This window comes from Ursus maritimus, unplaced genomic scaffold, assembly GCF_017311325.1.
Source record: "Ursus maritimus isolate PB19 unplaced genomic scaffold, ASM1731132v1 scaffold_4, whole genome shotgun sequence".
Lineage (NCBI taxonomy): Eukaryota > Metazoa > Chordata > Mammalia > Carnivora > Ursidae > Ursus > Ursus maritimus.
The window spans coordinates 179,724-195,183 of record NW_024426552.1 but is presented as its reverse complement, the minus strand read 5'-3'; the positions used below and the strand labels follow the sequence as shown (position 1 = coordinate 195,183).

At 54.3% G+C, this 15,460-nt stretch overlaps 1 protein-coding gene across 1 annotated transcript in view; it reads left to right on the top strand.

Moving 5' to 3' along the window:
* The window catches only part of DIP2A (disco interacting protein 2 homolog A), a 136,513-nt gene that overhangs the window by 62,488 nt on the left and 58,565 nt on the right, over nucleotides 1–15,460 (top strand). Inside the window, 9 exon segments of the mRNA XM_040621761.1 lie at nucleotides 783–847; nucleotides 1,081–1,174; nucleotides 1,811–1,930; nucleotides 3,460–3,574; nucleotides 4,900–5,039; nucleotides 7,447–7,583; nucleotides 7,866–7,946; nucleotides 8,428–8,555; nucleotides 11,021–11,135. Coding sequence (XP_040477695.1) covers nucleotides 783–847; nucleotides 1,081–1,174; nucleotides 1,811–1,930; nucleotides 3,460–3,574; nucleotides 4,900–5,039; nucleotides 7,447–7,583; nucleotides 7,866–7,946; nucleotides 8,428–8,555; nucleotides 11,021–11,135 — 995 coding nt within the window.

Sequence of the window (15,460 nt, the reverse complement as noted above, 5' to 3'; positions counted from 1 at the left end):
AAGCAGTTGCGTTTCCTGGCACAGCCGACTTGTGTTCACCGTTGCCACCTCCTGTGGGGTGCACCTCGGGGTTGCTGTGGCTTTGGTGGGGGGCCTGGACCCAGGTCGCCGCCCTTACTGGAGGAGAACAGAGAGAGCAGCTTTGCGAGGGAAGCAGCGCAAGCAGCACGTGACGTGTCCCAAAGATGCGGGGTGGTGGCCTCGTGTGAGAATGGGGGAGTCTGGATGTACCCTGACAAGTCCTGACCCCACACCTCACTGCAGGGGGAGAGCCTCGAGGGGCCGCTCAAGTACACGCTGGTCCTTATGTTTTCAGATTAATGGTCAGCACAGCTCTGTGGGTTTGTTTGTTTTTTTCAAGATGTTTAAGGATTTTTATTTATTTGAGGGAGGGAGAGAGAGAGCACAAACAGGGGGAGGAGGAGAGGGAGAGGGAGAAGCAGGCTCCCCGCTGAGCAGGGAGCCCGATGCAGGGCTCGATCCCAGGACCCCAAGATCATGACCTGCAACGAAGGCAGACGCTTCACCGACAGAGCCGCCCAGGCGTCCCAGCATAGCTCTGTTTTAATCCAAAATTGTATGACCTACTTCTGAGTTGTTCTGGTAGTTTGAGTACAATAACCAAGACGATTGATTAATTGGTGCATGGTATTTGGAAATGCTGTGTATGTTTCCTAGAGCTCTTCATGTCAATCAACGTATTCATCTCAGAGTTTCTTTAAAAATGCACGTGACTCGTGAAGAGGGTCGCAAGTGGTTTAACCATCTTTGTCCACTTTCAGCTGAGACATTAACAAATGTGCTGGATTTCAAAAGGGATGCTGGTCTGTGGCATGGAGTGTTAACAGTGAGTGTCGTACGCTAAATGACCTACTTGTTGGAGTGGAGGGGCCCTAACGCTTCGTATCAGTAGATGACACCAAACCCTATTTGTAGGTGACGTAGTTAACCCTTGTCTGAACTGACATGTCATCATGAGAAGGGCGTTGACGTTGTCTCTGCCCTCTCTGGCGCGGTGTGGCCCTCTGCTGCATGCACCCGCACGAGGCCTGCCCCTTGAGCACCCCGTTTCTTCCACAGAGCGTCATGAACAGGATGCACGTCATCAGCATCCCGTACGCACTGATGAAGGCGAACCCTCTGTCCTGGATCCAGAAAGTGTGTTCGTACAAAGGTAACGGGAAGTAGCGCCATCATCTGGTTCACCCTGGTTTCGAGAAGTCACTTTGATTTAACCCTTGGTGACGAAGAAGGTAGTCAAGCCGACATGCAGAACTGCAGGGAGGAGCAGAGGAGCCCCGACGGCCCGCGTGCTCCGTGACCGGTCGTGGACACTGCTTGGCCTGTGCGCACGGCCTGGGCGGCCCTTGTGGGGGATGGCCCTGTGACAGTTCTCTGCGGCAAACACCATAGGCTACTAATTTTATTCTCTTGAAATTTTCTTTAGAGTCACATCAATACTCCCAGTTCTTAATAGTGGAGATGGTTTTAATCTGAAGTTGGGGCTTTTGAAGCCGCCCGTGGTGGAGCTGTTGATTCTAAGGAAGGAAGGAGTGTAGACAAAGGGCCATGGGGCTGCCCAGAGGCCTTGCCCTCCCTGCCCCCTGCCTCGGTCACGCAGGGCTTCCTCGTCCCTCAGGCTCTGTTCCAGCAGGGCTGGAGGGCACCTTGGTGAACCCCCGAGGCTGGGCCCTGGGTCTGTCCTCACACTCACTCTTCCTGGGGACCCATGTTGACTCGGGTGTGTCTGTGAGGTGCCGGGGTGCCGCTTTCCCGTGACGCAGGGCACTTCTGTGCTCCCCCTCTGCAGCCCGGGCCGCGCTGGTGAAGTCCCGCGACATGCACTGGTCTCTCCTAGCTCAGCGAGGTCAGAGGGACGTCAGCCTCAGCTCACTGCGCATGCTGATTGTGGCCGACGGCGCTAACCCCTGTGAGTAAGCCCAGCCGCGTGAGGCCGTGGCCGTGGCCTCGCCCCGCAGGCCTGACTCGGGAGGGAAGAGGAAGAGGTTCGAGCGCAACGCGCTAAGAAAGAGTGCTGTGGGGTCAAGGTGCTGCTGCGACGGGGACTCACTGGCCTCTCTCGTGCATGCTCTTGAGGGCACTGAATGTAAAAGCGATTTTAACACTGCAGACAGAAGATACGTTAAGAGATGCCCAGAATGTGGTTATGGACTGGGGGCCTGTCCCGGTGTCCTTGCCCCTGTGGCCCCAGCGATGCGGCTTGACCTCCTGCCGGGATTTCCCCTGGAATGCCGCTGTGCGCCCTGGGCTCTGCGTAGGGTCTGAGCGTGGCTGCTCGTGGGCGGCTGTCTGAGGCCTGCCACAGGGCGTTCCCTGGGGAGGCTCCGTGGGGCTTTCCGTGCAGCACAAAACCCTCGACCAGGTCGCTTTCGCGTTGGTTTAACAGCTATGTGCCGCTGTGTTTGCACTGAAGCACCCTGGGCCAGAGGCTGGCCTTTCATCTAGTCCCCTGCGAGGAGGGCCCTGACGGCCCTGCACCCCTGGGTCCCCCACGGCTCAGGAGGGCACCCTGCCGTCTACTGCCTCCACCCCTACCTGGGCCCTGGAGGGTCCCTCCATCCTGCCTCCAAGACACCCAGGGCTGGGTGCCTGAACCCAGTCACGTGCCCGGTCCTTGCATCACGTCCCCGCAGATCCTCCACTCTGCCAGCCGCCAGCAGCTCCTCCCCTGGCACCGGGCTCCACCCTCTTAGCCGCTAAGCTTTCCCACCGGGAGGCCCTCCCCAGACCCGGTCCCACACAGACATCAGGTCCTGCCGCGCTGCATGCCCTCCGGTTCCCTGTGGCGCTGAACCACTGGGTTGTCTCGTGTGTCCTCTGCTGTCTGCCAGTGCCCAGCAAGAGCGGGACGCAGCACCCCTCCTTTTCCGTGAGCCTCGCTGCGGCAGGGTCCCTGAGGTTGTGGTACAGCCTGGGGCCCTGATGGGGCAGCCCTGAGCAGGCCGCACTCTCCTGCCTGGGAGCTAAGCTTCCGTATCCGTGGCACCTCAGACTGGCCGGGGCGAGTAGGGGAGCAGCAGGGACAGCCCGGGGATGGCGCGAAGGCTGCCCCTGTGGGCGGTTACTTGGCCGACCCCGCAGCCCTGAGGCGCTCCCAGCAGCAGGGGCTCTCGTGCACCTGGGCCTCGTGATGAGGGAGTTCGCCCCATACATGCTGCTCACGCAGCAGACCTGTGAGGAGACGGGGCGAGGGCAGGGCTGGCGACGCGTTAGCGCTCAGAGGCAACACAGGGGCGAGACAGAGGCCTTCCCTGAGAAACGTCCAACTCTCACCTGCTGGGGGTTCAAGACGCGTCGTGTGTTCCGTGGAGGCAGCCCCACCCCTCCCCACAAGTGTCCTGATGTCACGACGGCCTGGAGCTCGTGTGCCTGTGTGTCGGGTCAGGCCCGTCCCCGTCAGCCCTCCGGTTACCCCGCGTCTCCCTCTGTCTCACGCAGGGTCCATTTCCTCCTGCGATGCGTTCCTCAACGTCTTCCAGTCCAGAGGGCTGAGGCCCGAGGTCATCTGTCCTTGCGCCAGTTCTCCCGAGGCGCTGACGGTCGCCGTCCGCAGGTGAGGCGGTCGCTTGCTTGCTCCGTCTTCCTCCCACACCTGCTACCGATGCTGCCGAGCGTGGTCGGTCTGCAAGCACGAGAGCTCACGAAGCAGTGCTCCACTCTGTGCAGTTTCCCAGGCGTGTGCGCGTGCTGAGGGAGCAGCCCCGGGCCCCTCGCCCTTGCTGGCCGCGTGTCTCACGCTAGCCTGGATCCGTGCGGGGACTTGGGCAGCGGCTCCCGGAGCTGTGATCTCTGGGCTCGTTTTCCCTCTGAGGGCTTCTCTTCCTCCTTGGCCTTCGTAAGCATCACAGCCTGGAGCTCTTCCCTGCCCCGAACGGGGCCCTGGCATCTCCAGTGCCCGGCAGCATGGACGGGGGACTGTGCCTGCGGGCTGTCCTGGAGAAGCACCCTAGCCCACCACTCAGCCCCCACCCCCTCCGGAGGAAGCCCCCCGCAGCTCTCACAGCTGCATTCTCTCTGTGCTCCCCCATCTCAGCTTGGACGGTGGGGTCGGGAGTCCTCGGAGCTGGCAGGCTCTCGTCCTTCCTGCGCCTAACATACCCATGTGGCTCCCCAGGCCATCTTCTCCTTCCTGGGCCACCTCTCACCTGCCCTAGGGCTCTTGTCCGCAGCGGCCTCTGAGTGCCCTCCTGGCGTAGAGGGCGGTGTGCTCACAGTTGAGCATGTCTCTGCCTTAATTTTCTGCCCTTAACCCAATTGTTAGAAAATCAGTCATGGTATGGTCTTGTGTTACATTAGTATATTTGTAAATAGTCTGTATGTGCAAGTATTAAATAACCCTAACATTAAATAACTAAGAAGAGAAAGAACATCTTTATCCTTCACAAACCATAAAGTATTCCTCTCCTTTGCTCTGGCCGTGGGGCACCTCACTCCCACGCTTGGTGGCGTCTGGCATTATGCATCAGGAGTTTGGGAAGGGCTCCACTGGCCGGTTCTGGCTTGCAATCTCTGGTCTCTGGACTGGACGCGTTGGGGACTGCCCCGGGCTTCCTCGGGGCCTGTCCTGCTGCCCAGGGCTCCCAGCAAATGTCCCAGCACAGCCAGGTGGAAGCTTGGTCAGCGTTATGACCTCCTGGGGAAGTCACAGAGTGTCACTTAGACTGTGGCCACAGGCCCACCGGATGCCTCCGGGCGGGGTGAGATGCCGCGGCACCTTCAGGAGGCCTGTCCCCCATGGCCAGCCGCACGGCCGGTGTCCTCACGGAGCGCGGTGCAGAGCAGAGGCTTTGGGCAGCATCGTCCTGCAGGCAGGCTGGGCACAGATCCCTCCCCCATGGACTCTGTCCCCTCATCAGTGTGTCCGCCTTTGTCTTCTAGGCCGCCAGACCTGGGAGGACCTCCACCAAGAAAAGCTGTCCTGTCGATGAACGGTCTCAGTTTTGGTGTGATCAGAGTAGATACCGAAGAAAAGTTGTCCGTTCTTACCGTTCAGGACGTTGGCCAGGCGCTGCCGGGAGGTAAGGGACGAGCTGGAGTGTGTCCGGTCCTGCAGCTGCTTGACGTAACAGGAGTCCAGAGGGCTCCGGGCTTCGTGGGAGTGCTCTGCAAGCACACAAGTAAAAAGCTTCCTAACAGTGTTTTTCCATGTAAATTGGATTTTAATTTATAATGTGATTTTTTTCAGTGTTTTGCCTGCCTCTGTATTAAATTTAGGGTTGAGCAAAATGACGAGGGTCTGTCGGTGGCCTCTGAGCAGTCTGTGTGCTTCTCCAGGGTCTGGGAACTGACGCACCGACCACATGTCGGGCACGGGCATCACGTTGCACACATGCAGGTGTTGATCAGCTCACAGCACGCCAGGTCTGCAGACAGCCTGATGACCGGCTGCCACCAGCCGGGGGTAGCAAGGGTGTGTTAGGTCAGGAGCATGACTCTGAAGGTTGCAAGAAATTCCTATGTGCGTCTTCCTGCCCCTGGGGCGCCCTGGACCTGAATGCCGGGCCCGTGGCAGTGCCACGAGAAGAGGGCGATGGGGTGGCCTGCCTGTGATTCCCCTGCGGAGTGTCACATAGGGAAATGGAGACCCGAGCCTGGCCCGGGAGACGCAGTGACAGTTGAGAGCGGGGGATGCTCTGTGCATGCTGCTCTGCATTTGCCCCTCACTGTGGCGACCCCCCAGCTGCTCCGCTTCCTCCTCGCCATGCGGGCCCTTCTGAGATTTATGGGCAGCTGTCGTGACCCACCCTACATGCATGTGTGTGTGCGTGCGTGCGTGTGAGTGTGCACAGTGCTCCTTTGGGGGGTGTGTGTGTACATGCGTGTGTGTGCGTGTGTGTGCGTACACAGTGCTCCTTTAGGGGTGTGTGTACATGCGTGTGTGTGCGTGCACAGTGCTCCTTTAGGGGTGTGTGTACATGCGTGTGTGTGCGTGTGCGGGGGCGTTCACGGTGTTTGTGTAGGGGTGTGTGTGTACATGCGTGTGTGTGCGTGTGTGTGTGCCCTTTAGGGGTGTGTGTACATGCGTGTGTGTGCGTACACAGTGCTCCTTTAGGGGTGTGTGTACATGCGTGTGTGTGCGTACACAGTGCTCCTTTAGGGGTGTGTGTACATGCGTGTGTGTGCGTGCACAGTGCACGTGTCTGCGCGTGTGTGTGTGTGTGTGCACAGTGCTCCTTTGGGTGTGTGTGTACATGCGTGTGTGTGCGTGTGTGTGTGCGTGCACAGTGCTCCTTTAGGGGTGTGTGTACATGCGTGTGTGTGTGCGTGTGTGTGTGTGCACAGTGCTCCTTTAGGGGTGTGTGTACATGCGTGTGTGTGCGTGTGTGTGTGTGTGCATGCACAGTGCTTCTTTAGGGGGGTGTGTACGTGTGTGTGTGTGTGTGTGCGTGCACAGTGCTCCTTTAGGGGTGTGTGTGTACATGCGTGTGTGTGTGTGCACAGTGCCCCCCCATGCGTGTGTCTGTGTGTGTCTGTCTGTGTTCACAATGCTCCCCAGGTCCGCATTTGTTAGTCGTGACCATTGCCGAGCTGACTGACTTGTTGAAGGCTGATGGTGTCTTGTTTCCAGCAAAGACCTAACCTTTCAGTGTGTTCGCCCCAAGGGGTTTGTGGCCTTTTGTGATTTAGGTCAGGGTCCCTGCCAGAAATGCAAGCATGTGGGAGTATCTGCCTGTGACCTGCGTCCCCCTCCAGCATTGTCTCTGCTGAGTCTGTGTTCTGACTTGTGAATGAACAGAAACAAGTGAATGAGCGCCCCTTCCTTGTCCTCGTTGGAGATGAGAATGTGTTAGAGAGCACTCAAGAGTCAAAGGAAGGGCCATGCCCAGGTGACCACAGGCTTAATTCTTCACTGGGTGACCGCGTTTCCCTTAACGGTCACTGCACATTCCGGTGTGCATTTCGCTCTTCTGTTGGAGGCTGGTTTGGGATGCCTGCTCTGTGGCAGGGCTGGGTGGCCTGCAGTGACCCGACAGGCAAGGTCCGGCATGCCCAGAGTGGGCAGCAGGCAGGATCGTCCCGTGGGGAGCACCTTCGTGACAACCGCACCGGAGGTGACTGGGCTGTGGACAGGGCCACACCAAGGCTACGGGGCTGCGTGGGGCTACGGCACGGGACAGGGCTCGGCCGGCATCTCCCGTGACACGAGGGGGCACAGAATCTGTCCACGAGAGAGCAAGTGTCCTGTTGGCCTGGGCTGTGTGCAGGACGCGTTGTGCTTTGGTTACATCCTACGTGGGAAGCAGAAAGACCCACGCCTGGAGAGAGCGTGTAGTATGCACGTCCTCCGATTCGCCGTGAGAGCACGCTGCGTGTGTGATGTTTTGTTTCTGTATCTGCAGATGCAGCTACAAGTAGATCTTTGTGAATGTGACCCATTTACGTGTGTTTCTTGTGTATGATTTCGAGGGCTTTTTCTCTTTCTAGCTGACGTTTGTGTTGTGAAGGTAGACGGTACCCCTTATCTCTGTAAAACGGATGAGGTTGGAGAGATCTGCGTCAGCTCCAGCACCACTGGCACGGCCTACTATGGACTACTTGGAATCACGAAGAGTGTCTTTGAGGTTTGTACCTTTTCCTGCCCTTTACGTTGAAGAGAGTTTCCACAAGCGTCAGTGGCGTGCAGCAGGCAAGGCGCACCGGCTCCCCAGCCCTGCTGGGCATCAAGGTCAGCCCAGGAAGCCAGCACAGTGCATGCCCGAGTGTGCAGAGTGCAGACTGCCCACTCCACCGGGGATCCCTGGGTGATAGCCTCATCTGGGGAGCTGCACCCTGGCCTGCACCTGGCCAACTGGTCAACTGTCCATAGAGCACAGCTTAACCGTTCCCCTCTCTGCTCTGTGCAGACTGTCCCTGTCACGGCAGGAGGTGTGCCCGTGTCTGACAGGCCTTTCACCAGAACGGGGCTGCTGGGCTTCATCGGGCCTGTGAGTATATCCTGCTGCCAAGACTGGGGCCTCCAGACAGGCCCACACCTCAGGGGAGGGGATGCTGCCCACATCCAGTGCAGATCTAGGGGCCAGGGATGCTCTCCACGTCCCACAGTCCACAGGACAGCACCCACGACACAGTGCTGTCAGCCCAGGAGGTCCCTGCTGCTGACTTTGGGAGCTCTGCCTGAGTCCTGTACAACTTCACCTTTCCTGTGCTGCCCCCCCCGCCCCCTCCCCGGATGTCCCCTTGTCCCCACCCCAGCCCACCAGGATGCAGGACCCTGTGCCCCCCACCCCCCTCCCCCCACACCTCCCCCCATGTCCCCTTGTCCCCACCCCAGCCCACCAGGATGCCGGACCCTGTCTGTGCCCCTTGGTTTCCGTATGCCATCAGCTGACTGTAGCAGCTCTCAGCTACCTGACCCACAGGGCCTGCCTGCGTGTCCTGAGTCCTGACCTGTGTCCTTGCTTCCAGGATAACCTGGTCTTTGTCGTGGGCAAGCTGGATGGGCTGATGGTGGTTGGAGTTCGTAGACACAATGCGGACGACCTCGTGGCCACCGCGCTGGCCGTGGAGCCCATGAAGTTTGTCTACAGAGGCAGGTGATGCGCTGCGGGCCCCTGTGCTGTGGCTCTAGGTCCCTTCTCTACTTGAAGTCTGAGAATCTGTCTGCACTAGAAGCAAAGCCAGTGATCGGAATACACAAAACCCAAAAATTCCTGTTCATCAGAAAATCTTCACGAAGAAAAGGACGGTGTTTGCAGCCAGGAGCCCGTTAGTGTCCTCACTGCACACAGGGCTCAGCACCCTAGAACCTCACACATGCGGGTTCAAACCGTCAAGGACCAGTTTCTCTGAACCACCAAAGGTCAATTCTCTTTTCTACTGAGGGTTAGAGAGACACACGGAGGGTCCTACCCCCTCCTGGGATGAGCATCTATTCCAGTTTTCGGAATGTGTTAGGCAAGACTTTGTGACCTGGGCGGTTTACTGGGCGTGAAGAGGGAAGCCGGGTCCGGCTCTGTTCGGCTCCTGGGCTTTTCACCCTGAAGGAAGCAGCCCTTTCTCCCAGCTGGCCTACTCAACTGGCTGCAGTTTTAAATTTTCTTCTTCTCAAGGGGGTGCTTTTATTAGTCAAACTAGGGTACCTCTGAGCCTGGGCAGACCCTGCCTTTGAATATTCCTTAAAGAGATTATTAGGGAATTCTGCCAGATGGTGGGTGCTGCTGGCCCTTCTCGTAGGTCAGGATGACGGGGTTACCACCAAGGAGAAACCAGCGGGGCGGGCCTGTGTGGATGCCTGAACGGGGGCTACCAGGACATCATGACCTGCCCTCACAGCAGAAACGGGACACTGTTGGTGCGGGTGTCTGTGAGGATAATATCAGGGTGGCGACACCTGCTTCTGAGTGGCTTAGGGAGGCCCCGGGCGCTGACGGCTGAGCAGGCAGCTGACGAGGCAATGCCGCCGTGAGCAATTACTGGGGGTGTGGGTGATTGCTTCTGCCACTGGGTGGGGTGCCTGCCTGTCCCCACCACCACAGCCACCTGGAAATAGAGCCACAGGGGCGCCTGGGTGGCTCAGTCAGTTAAGTGTCTGACTCTTGATTTCAGAGTCCAGCTCAGGTCACGATCTCAGCGTCATGAGATTGAGCCCCGCATCCGGTTCCATGCTGGGCATGGAGCCCGCTTAAGACTCTCACTCACCCTCTGCCTGTCCCTGCTGTACTCACTCACTTGCTCTCAAAAAGAAAAGATAGAAAGAACTAGAGCCGCAGCCGGTGGAGTGCGTACGCTAGCAGAAGCAGCACATCCAGGAATATTTCAACACACACGAAATGAGTTCTCTGTTCTTAAACACAAACACAATAGGTGGAATAAATAGCAGGATAGACACGGCTAGAGAAGGAAGTGAGGAGCTGGAAAGTCAGATTAAGGAAGTACTCCAGAGGAGGTCAAAAAAGTAAGAAAAAATAAGAAACTTTAAAAAACCAAGAGAGACGGGGAGAGAGGAAGGGCATCTAAACAGCAGACCCGGCAGTGGGGCGGCCCAGCCTGGAGGGGAGGGCAACATCTGAGCAGCACGAAGCTGGGTTTGCGGGACTCGAGAAGGGCCCGACACCGGGATCAAGCGCAGGCCGTGAGACTCCCCAGCGCTGGGGCCAGCTCGAGAGGGTGGCAGTGCAATGATGTTTTTAAATTATTAAAAGGAATTTTTAACTTAGATTTTATGTTCATCCCAATTGTCACTTAATTGTGCAGTTGTAATAAAAATATTCTTGGGTACATAAGTTTCAGAAGTTTTGTTACAAAAAGACCCTTCTGGTGAAAACATCTTCAGATGAGATACTAAGAGAGACACATTCAAGATGTATGAACGCAAGGGAAGTTTAGTGCTGGGTAAAGTGTGTGTGTGTGTGTGTGTGTGTGTGTGTGTGTGTGTGCGTGGGCACACCTATGCACGCACCTGCCGGAGGGGAGAACAAGAGAAAGCAAGCATGTCCACAATGGCTGGAGCAGGAGGTATGCTGGGCTTGATGGGGAGACCAGCTTCTTGTCTCACAGGGAAAAAACCAGCTCCAAATGTAAGAGGCAAACGGCAGTAAATACAGAGCAAGGGAAAGCGCCAGAACTCCTAAGGCGAGACGGGAGAAACAAGTCCCGTTACACCACAGAAAACACAGGACGTTACCACATTAGCGAAAGAGGTTTAATCAGTTAGAGTAAAAAATACAGCTGATAGTACTTCTAGACAAAGATTTTTGCACAAAGAAATGTATCACGTGCCTTAACATTATAATTAAGGGAAATTTTCTTTTAAGATCTGTGCCTGCTTGCTTTGCTTTGCACCGAAGTCCTCTTTGTTTTAGCGAATTGGCACTTATTTTAGCTGTACTGTAGGAGACGAGGGACTGGTCACGTTTCCAGTTCTCAACAAGCAGCCCATTGTTAGATCGCCCTTTCAACACGAGCGCGTCTGGACCCTCCATTTCAAGGGAGAGGAAGCGTCCGTGTCCTCTTTGGTGTCCTCTGCGGGGTGGTCATTTTTGTCCTCGTCTTCCCCCAGGATCGCGGTGTTCTCCGTGACGGTTCTGCACGATGACCGGATCGTGCTTGTGGCCGAGCAGCGGCCCGACGCCTCCGAGGAGGACAGCTTCCAGTGGATGAGCCGCGTGCTGCAGGTGGGCCCGGGCGGCTGGCCGCCTTCCTGGCCTCTGTCTCCGGGAGAGTGGTTCTGACGCATCCCAGTGCACATGCCCCTCCTTCGGAGCCCTGCCTGCCTGCCCGCCTCCAGCCCAGTGCCGAGCAGGCCACGTGTCCCGTCGCCCCACACGTGATCACGGAGTTGACTTACCGAGAGTCGTGGCCTCCTCCACCCTGTGCTGCCTGCACACAGTGGCGCTAAAGAAATCCGGGCCTCGTAAGGATGAGGGAACAGCATTTTGAAACTGTAATTCCATGCGAGGGTTAGAGTGCCCTAAAACAGCAGTCCCGTAACTCCTGTCAATTAGGGTGATATCAGTTGAGACCATTACTTAGATTTGGACCAGGCCACGGCCAGGGGCCCTGGGGGAGCTACGAGCATGTATGTCACTGCACTGGTGCTGGTTTCCGCCGTTCTGTTGTGAAAACGTCAAAGGTAGAGTGACGTGGAAGGCCTGGCGCAGAGAGCTGCTAATAGCCAGTCTTCAGGTTCACGGTGGTTGGCACGTCATCACACTTGCTCGTCACGCACGTGTCCCTCTGCCCACTCCTCCGGCACGCTGTGTGGCACCCCCTTCCCCGGCACCGCACGGCGGCACTCGTTTCTTTAAATACTGAGCTAGAGTCCAGCGCACTATTTTGGGGGGAAAGGGAGTAAAATTTACATTCAGTGAAGTGCACGAACCTTGCAGGTACTGTCCAGTGAGGGGTTTCAGTTGCTGGGATGCGATTTACGTGTAGAACGAGCCCATCTGTGGGTGTGCAGGCGGCGAGTTCGGGCAGCAGTGCACCCAAGGAATCAGTGCGCCACGGTCGTTAAGACGCAGAGTACGTGCGCCAGTGGGTTGTCCCGTGTCCCCCAGCCCGAGAGCCGCTGGCCGGCTGCGTGTCCACACGCACGAGCGGTGTGGCGCGTCTCCTTTTCCACCACAGACGCTCTAGGTAAAGGGACTCGCACAATGTCGCCTCTCTGTCCGGCTCCCTTCCCTCGGCGTGGTTTTGAGAGCCTGTGTCGTCGTGCCGAGTTGGGCTTCTTGTCTGTTCACGTCTTGGTGGACGTCTGGGTTGCTAGTTTCCGACTCTTACGAATAAAGCTGCTGTGGGCAGCGGTGTCCAGAGCTTTGGGTGGATTTCCGCCGGTGTCCCGCCGTCTGCAGGCCGGCTGTGAGGCGTGGTGTGAAGCTGCACGGGCACCGAGAAAGGAAGCTGGTAGAAGCAGGCGGGAGCCGTCCGCGTCAGGGCCGCCAGGCAACCCTGAGCTTCCCAGCACTGTTTTCCCACGAGTATCTCACAACATCTATTTTTAATAAAATGTGTGATGTTTTACTATGGAATGTTTCTAACACAACAAAAAGAAGAGTATAATTGATGTGAGAAACAAAGGAAAAAGGGAACGTAGATAAAATTAAAGGTCCTTATAACCTGCAATCTGTTGAGGAGGACCGAGGACCTGAGGCGGGCTAACATTCCTCCCGGAAACTCCCAATCTTAATGTTGATGCCTTGCTCCAGGGAAACACAACGTTAGCGTGACAATAGCCAGGCCTCCAGGAGCCTGCGAGTCCTCTTGAGCAGATCAAAGTCCTTTTGGACACCTCCTTGTCTTCACATACCCAGCTTGAAGGTACATAGTCAGCCACCCCTCACAACCCTGGAGCAGCAGCTCTTTCTGCCCACAGGGTCCTCCCCCCTCCTCAGCTTTAATAAAACCACCTTTTTTGCACTGGAGATGACTCAAGAATTCTTTCTTGGCCATCGGCTCCAGACCCCACCAACCTCACCAACATCCAAAGACTGCATCATCATGACCCCATGTTCCCATCACCCTGGTCAACAGTTACCTGTCCAGGTCCTGACTGGGTCCCTACCTGGCCTCCCCGCTTCTCCCTCAGGAGTGTTTTGAAGCAAATGCCAGACATCACATTTTATCTGTAAAGAGTTTATTTCTTTAAAAAAGGAATACTGTTATCACATCTCTAAGAATTAACAATAATTTACTTATTTTTTAAGAACTGAGATAGACGTGACGTCGAATACTAATTTCAGGAATACAATGTAATGATTTGATGTTACATGTACTGTGAAGTGATCACCACAATAAGTCTAGTAGACATTCATCACCAGACATAATTACACATTTTTTTCTTGTGATTGAGAACTTTTCAGATCTCCGGTCTCAGCAGCGTCCACACGTACAATACAGCATTTTTATGTCTAGTCGCCGTGCTGTGCACTACAACCCCAGACTCTGTTTTGTAGCTGGAGGTTCGTACCCTCGGACACCTTCTCCCGTTCCGTCCGCCCCCACCCCCACTCTGGCAACCACCGGTCTGTTCCCCGAATCTGTCCGCTCAGTTTCCAGGTTTCACGTGTAAGTGAGATCATGTGGGACGTGTTTTCCTCTGACTGACTGACTTGCTCAGCATCATACCCTCGAGGCCCATCCATGTTGTCACAAATGGCAAGATCTCCTTCTTCTTTATGGCCGTGTAATAATCCGTGGTGTACACACCGCATCTTTATCCTTCGTCGGTCCGTGGACACGCGGGCTGCTTCCATAGCTTGGCTATTGTAAATAATGCTACGATAAACATAGAGGTGCATTCATCTTTTCAAATTAGTGCTTTTGGTTTTTTTGGGTAAATACCTAGTAGCACAATTGCGGGATCGTAGTGTAGCTCTATTTTTAATTTTTTGAGGAGCCTCCGTACTGTTTTCCACCCTGGCTGCACCAGCTGGGCTCCCACCGACAGTGCGGAGGGTTCCTTTTTCTCCACATCCTCGCCAACACCTGTTGTTTCTCGTGCTGTTGATCTTAGCCATGCTGACAGGGGTGAGGCGATCCCTCGTTTTTAAAAATTTGCATTTTCCTGATGATTACAATGTTGAGCACCTTTTCACGTACCTGTTGAACATCTGTATGCCTTCTTTGGAAAAATGCCTATTTGGATCCTCTGCCCATTTTTTAATTGGATTGCTTGTTTTTGGCATTGAGTTGTGTGAGTTCTTTATATATTTTGGATATTAACCCCTTATCAGATATGTGATTTGCAAATATTTACTCCCACTCAGTAGGTTGTCTTTTCATTTTGTTGATGGTTTCCTCTGCTCTGAAGAAGCTTTTTTGTTTGATGTAGTCCCACTTGTGTTTGCTTTCATTGCTTTTGCTTTTGGTGCCCAATCCATAAAATCGTCAACAAGACCTGTGTCAGGGAGCTTAACACCTATGTTTTCTTCTAGGAGTTTCATGGTTTCAGGTCTCATGTTCAAGTCTCTAACCAATTTTGATTTTATTTTTGTGGATGCTCTGAGAAGTGGTCCAGCTTCATTCTTTTGCATGTAGCTGTCCAGTTTTCCCAGAACCGTTTATTGAAGACCATCCTTTCCCTGTGGTATATTCTTGCCTCCTTTGTCACAAATTAATCAAAAAATATGTGCTTGGGTTTATTTCTGGGCTCTCTGTTGTATTCCGTTGATCTGTATGTCTGTGTTTATGCTAATACCATACTATTTTGGTTACTAAAGCTTTGAAATGTAATTCAAAATCATGAAGTGTGATTCCTCCAACTTTGTTGTTCCTTAAATTTGCTTTGCCTGCTTAAGGTCTTTTTTTGGTTCCGTACAAATTTTAGGATAATTTGCTTTAGTTCTGTGAAAAATGCCATTGGAATCAGGGATTGCATTGAATCTGTAGATTACTTTGGGTAGAGTGGACATTTTAATAATATTAATTCTTCCAATCCATGAGCATGGAATGTCTTTCTATTTCTTTGTGTCTTCAATTTCTTTCATCAATGTCATAGTTTTTAGTATATAGGTTTTCACCTCCTTGGTTAAATTTATTTTATTTTATTATTTTTGGTGCAATTGTAAATGGAATGGTTTTCTTAATTTCTCCTTCTGATGGTTCATTCATTAGACTAGTGTACGGAGACACGACAGATGTTTCCTGTGATTTTACTGCATGTATTTGTCAGTTCTAAGAGTTTCTGGTGGAGTCTTAAGGGTTTTCTATATATAAGATCATGTCATCTGTAAATAGTGATGGTTTTACTTCTGCCTTTCCAGTTTGGATACCTTTATTTCTTTTTCTTGCCTTATTGCTGTGGCTAAGACTTCCAGTTCAGTGTTGAGTAGCAGTGGTAAGAGTGGGTGTCCCTGTCTTATTCCTGATCTTAGGGGGAAAGTTCTCAGCTTTTTACCGTTGAGAATGGTGTTAGCTGTGGGTTTGTCAAATATGGTCTTCCTTACATTGAGGTATGTTCCCTCTATACCTGCTGTGTTCAGAGTTTTTATCCTAACAG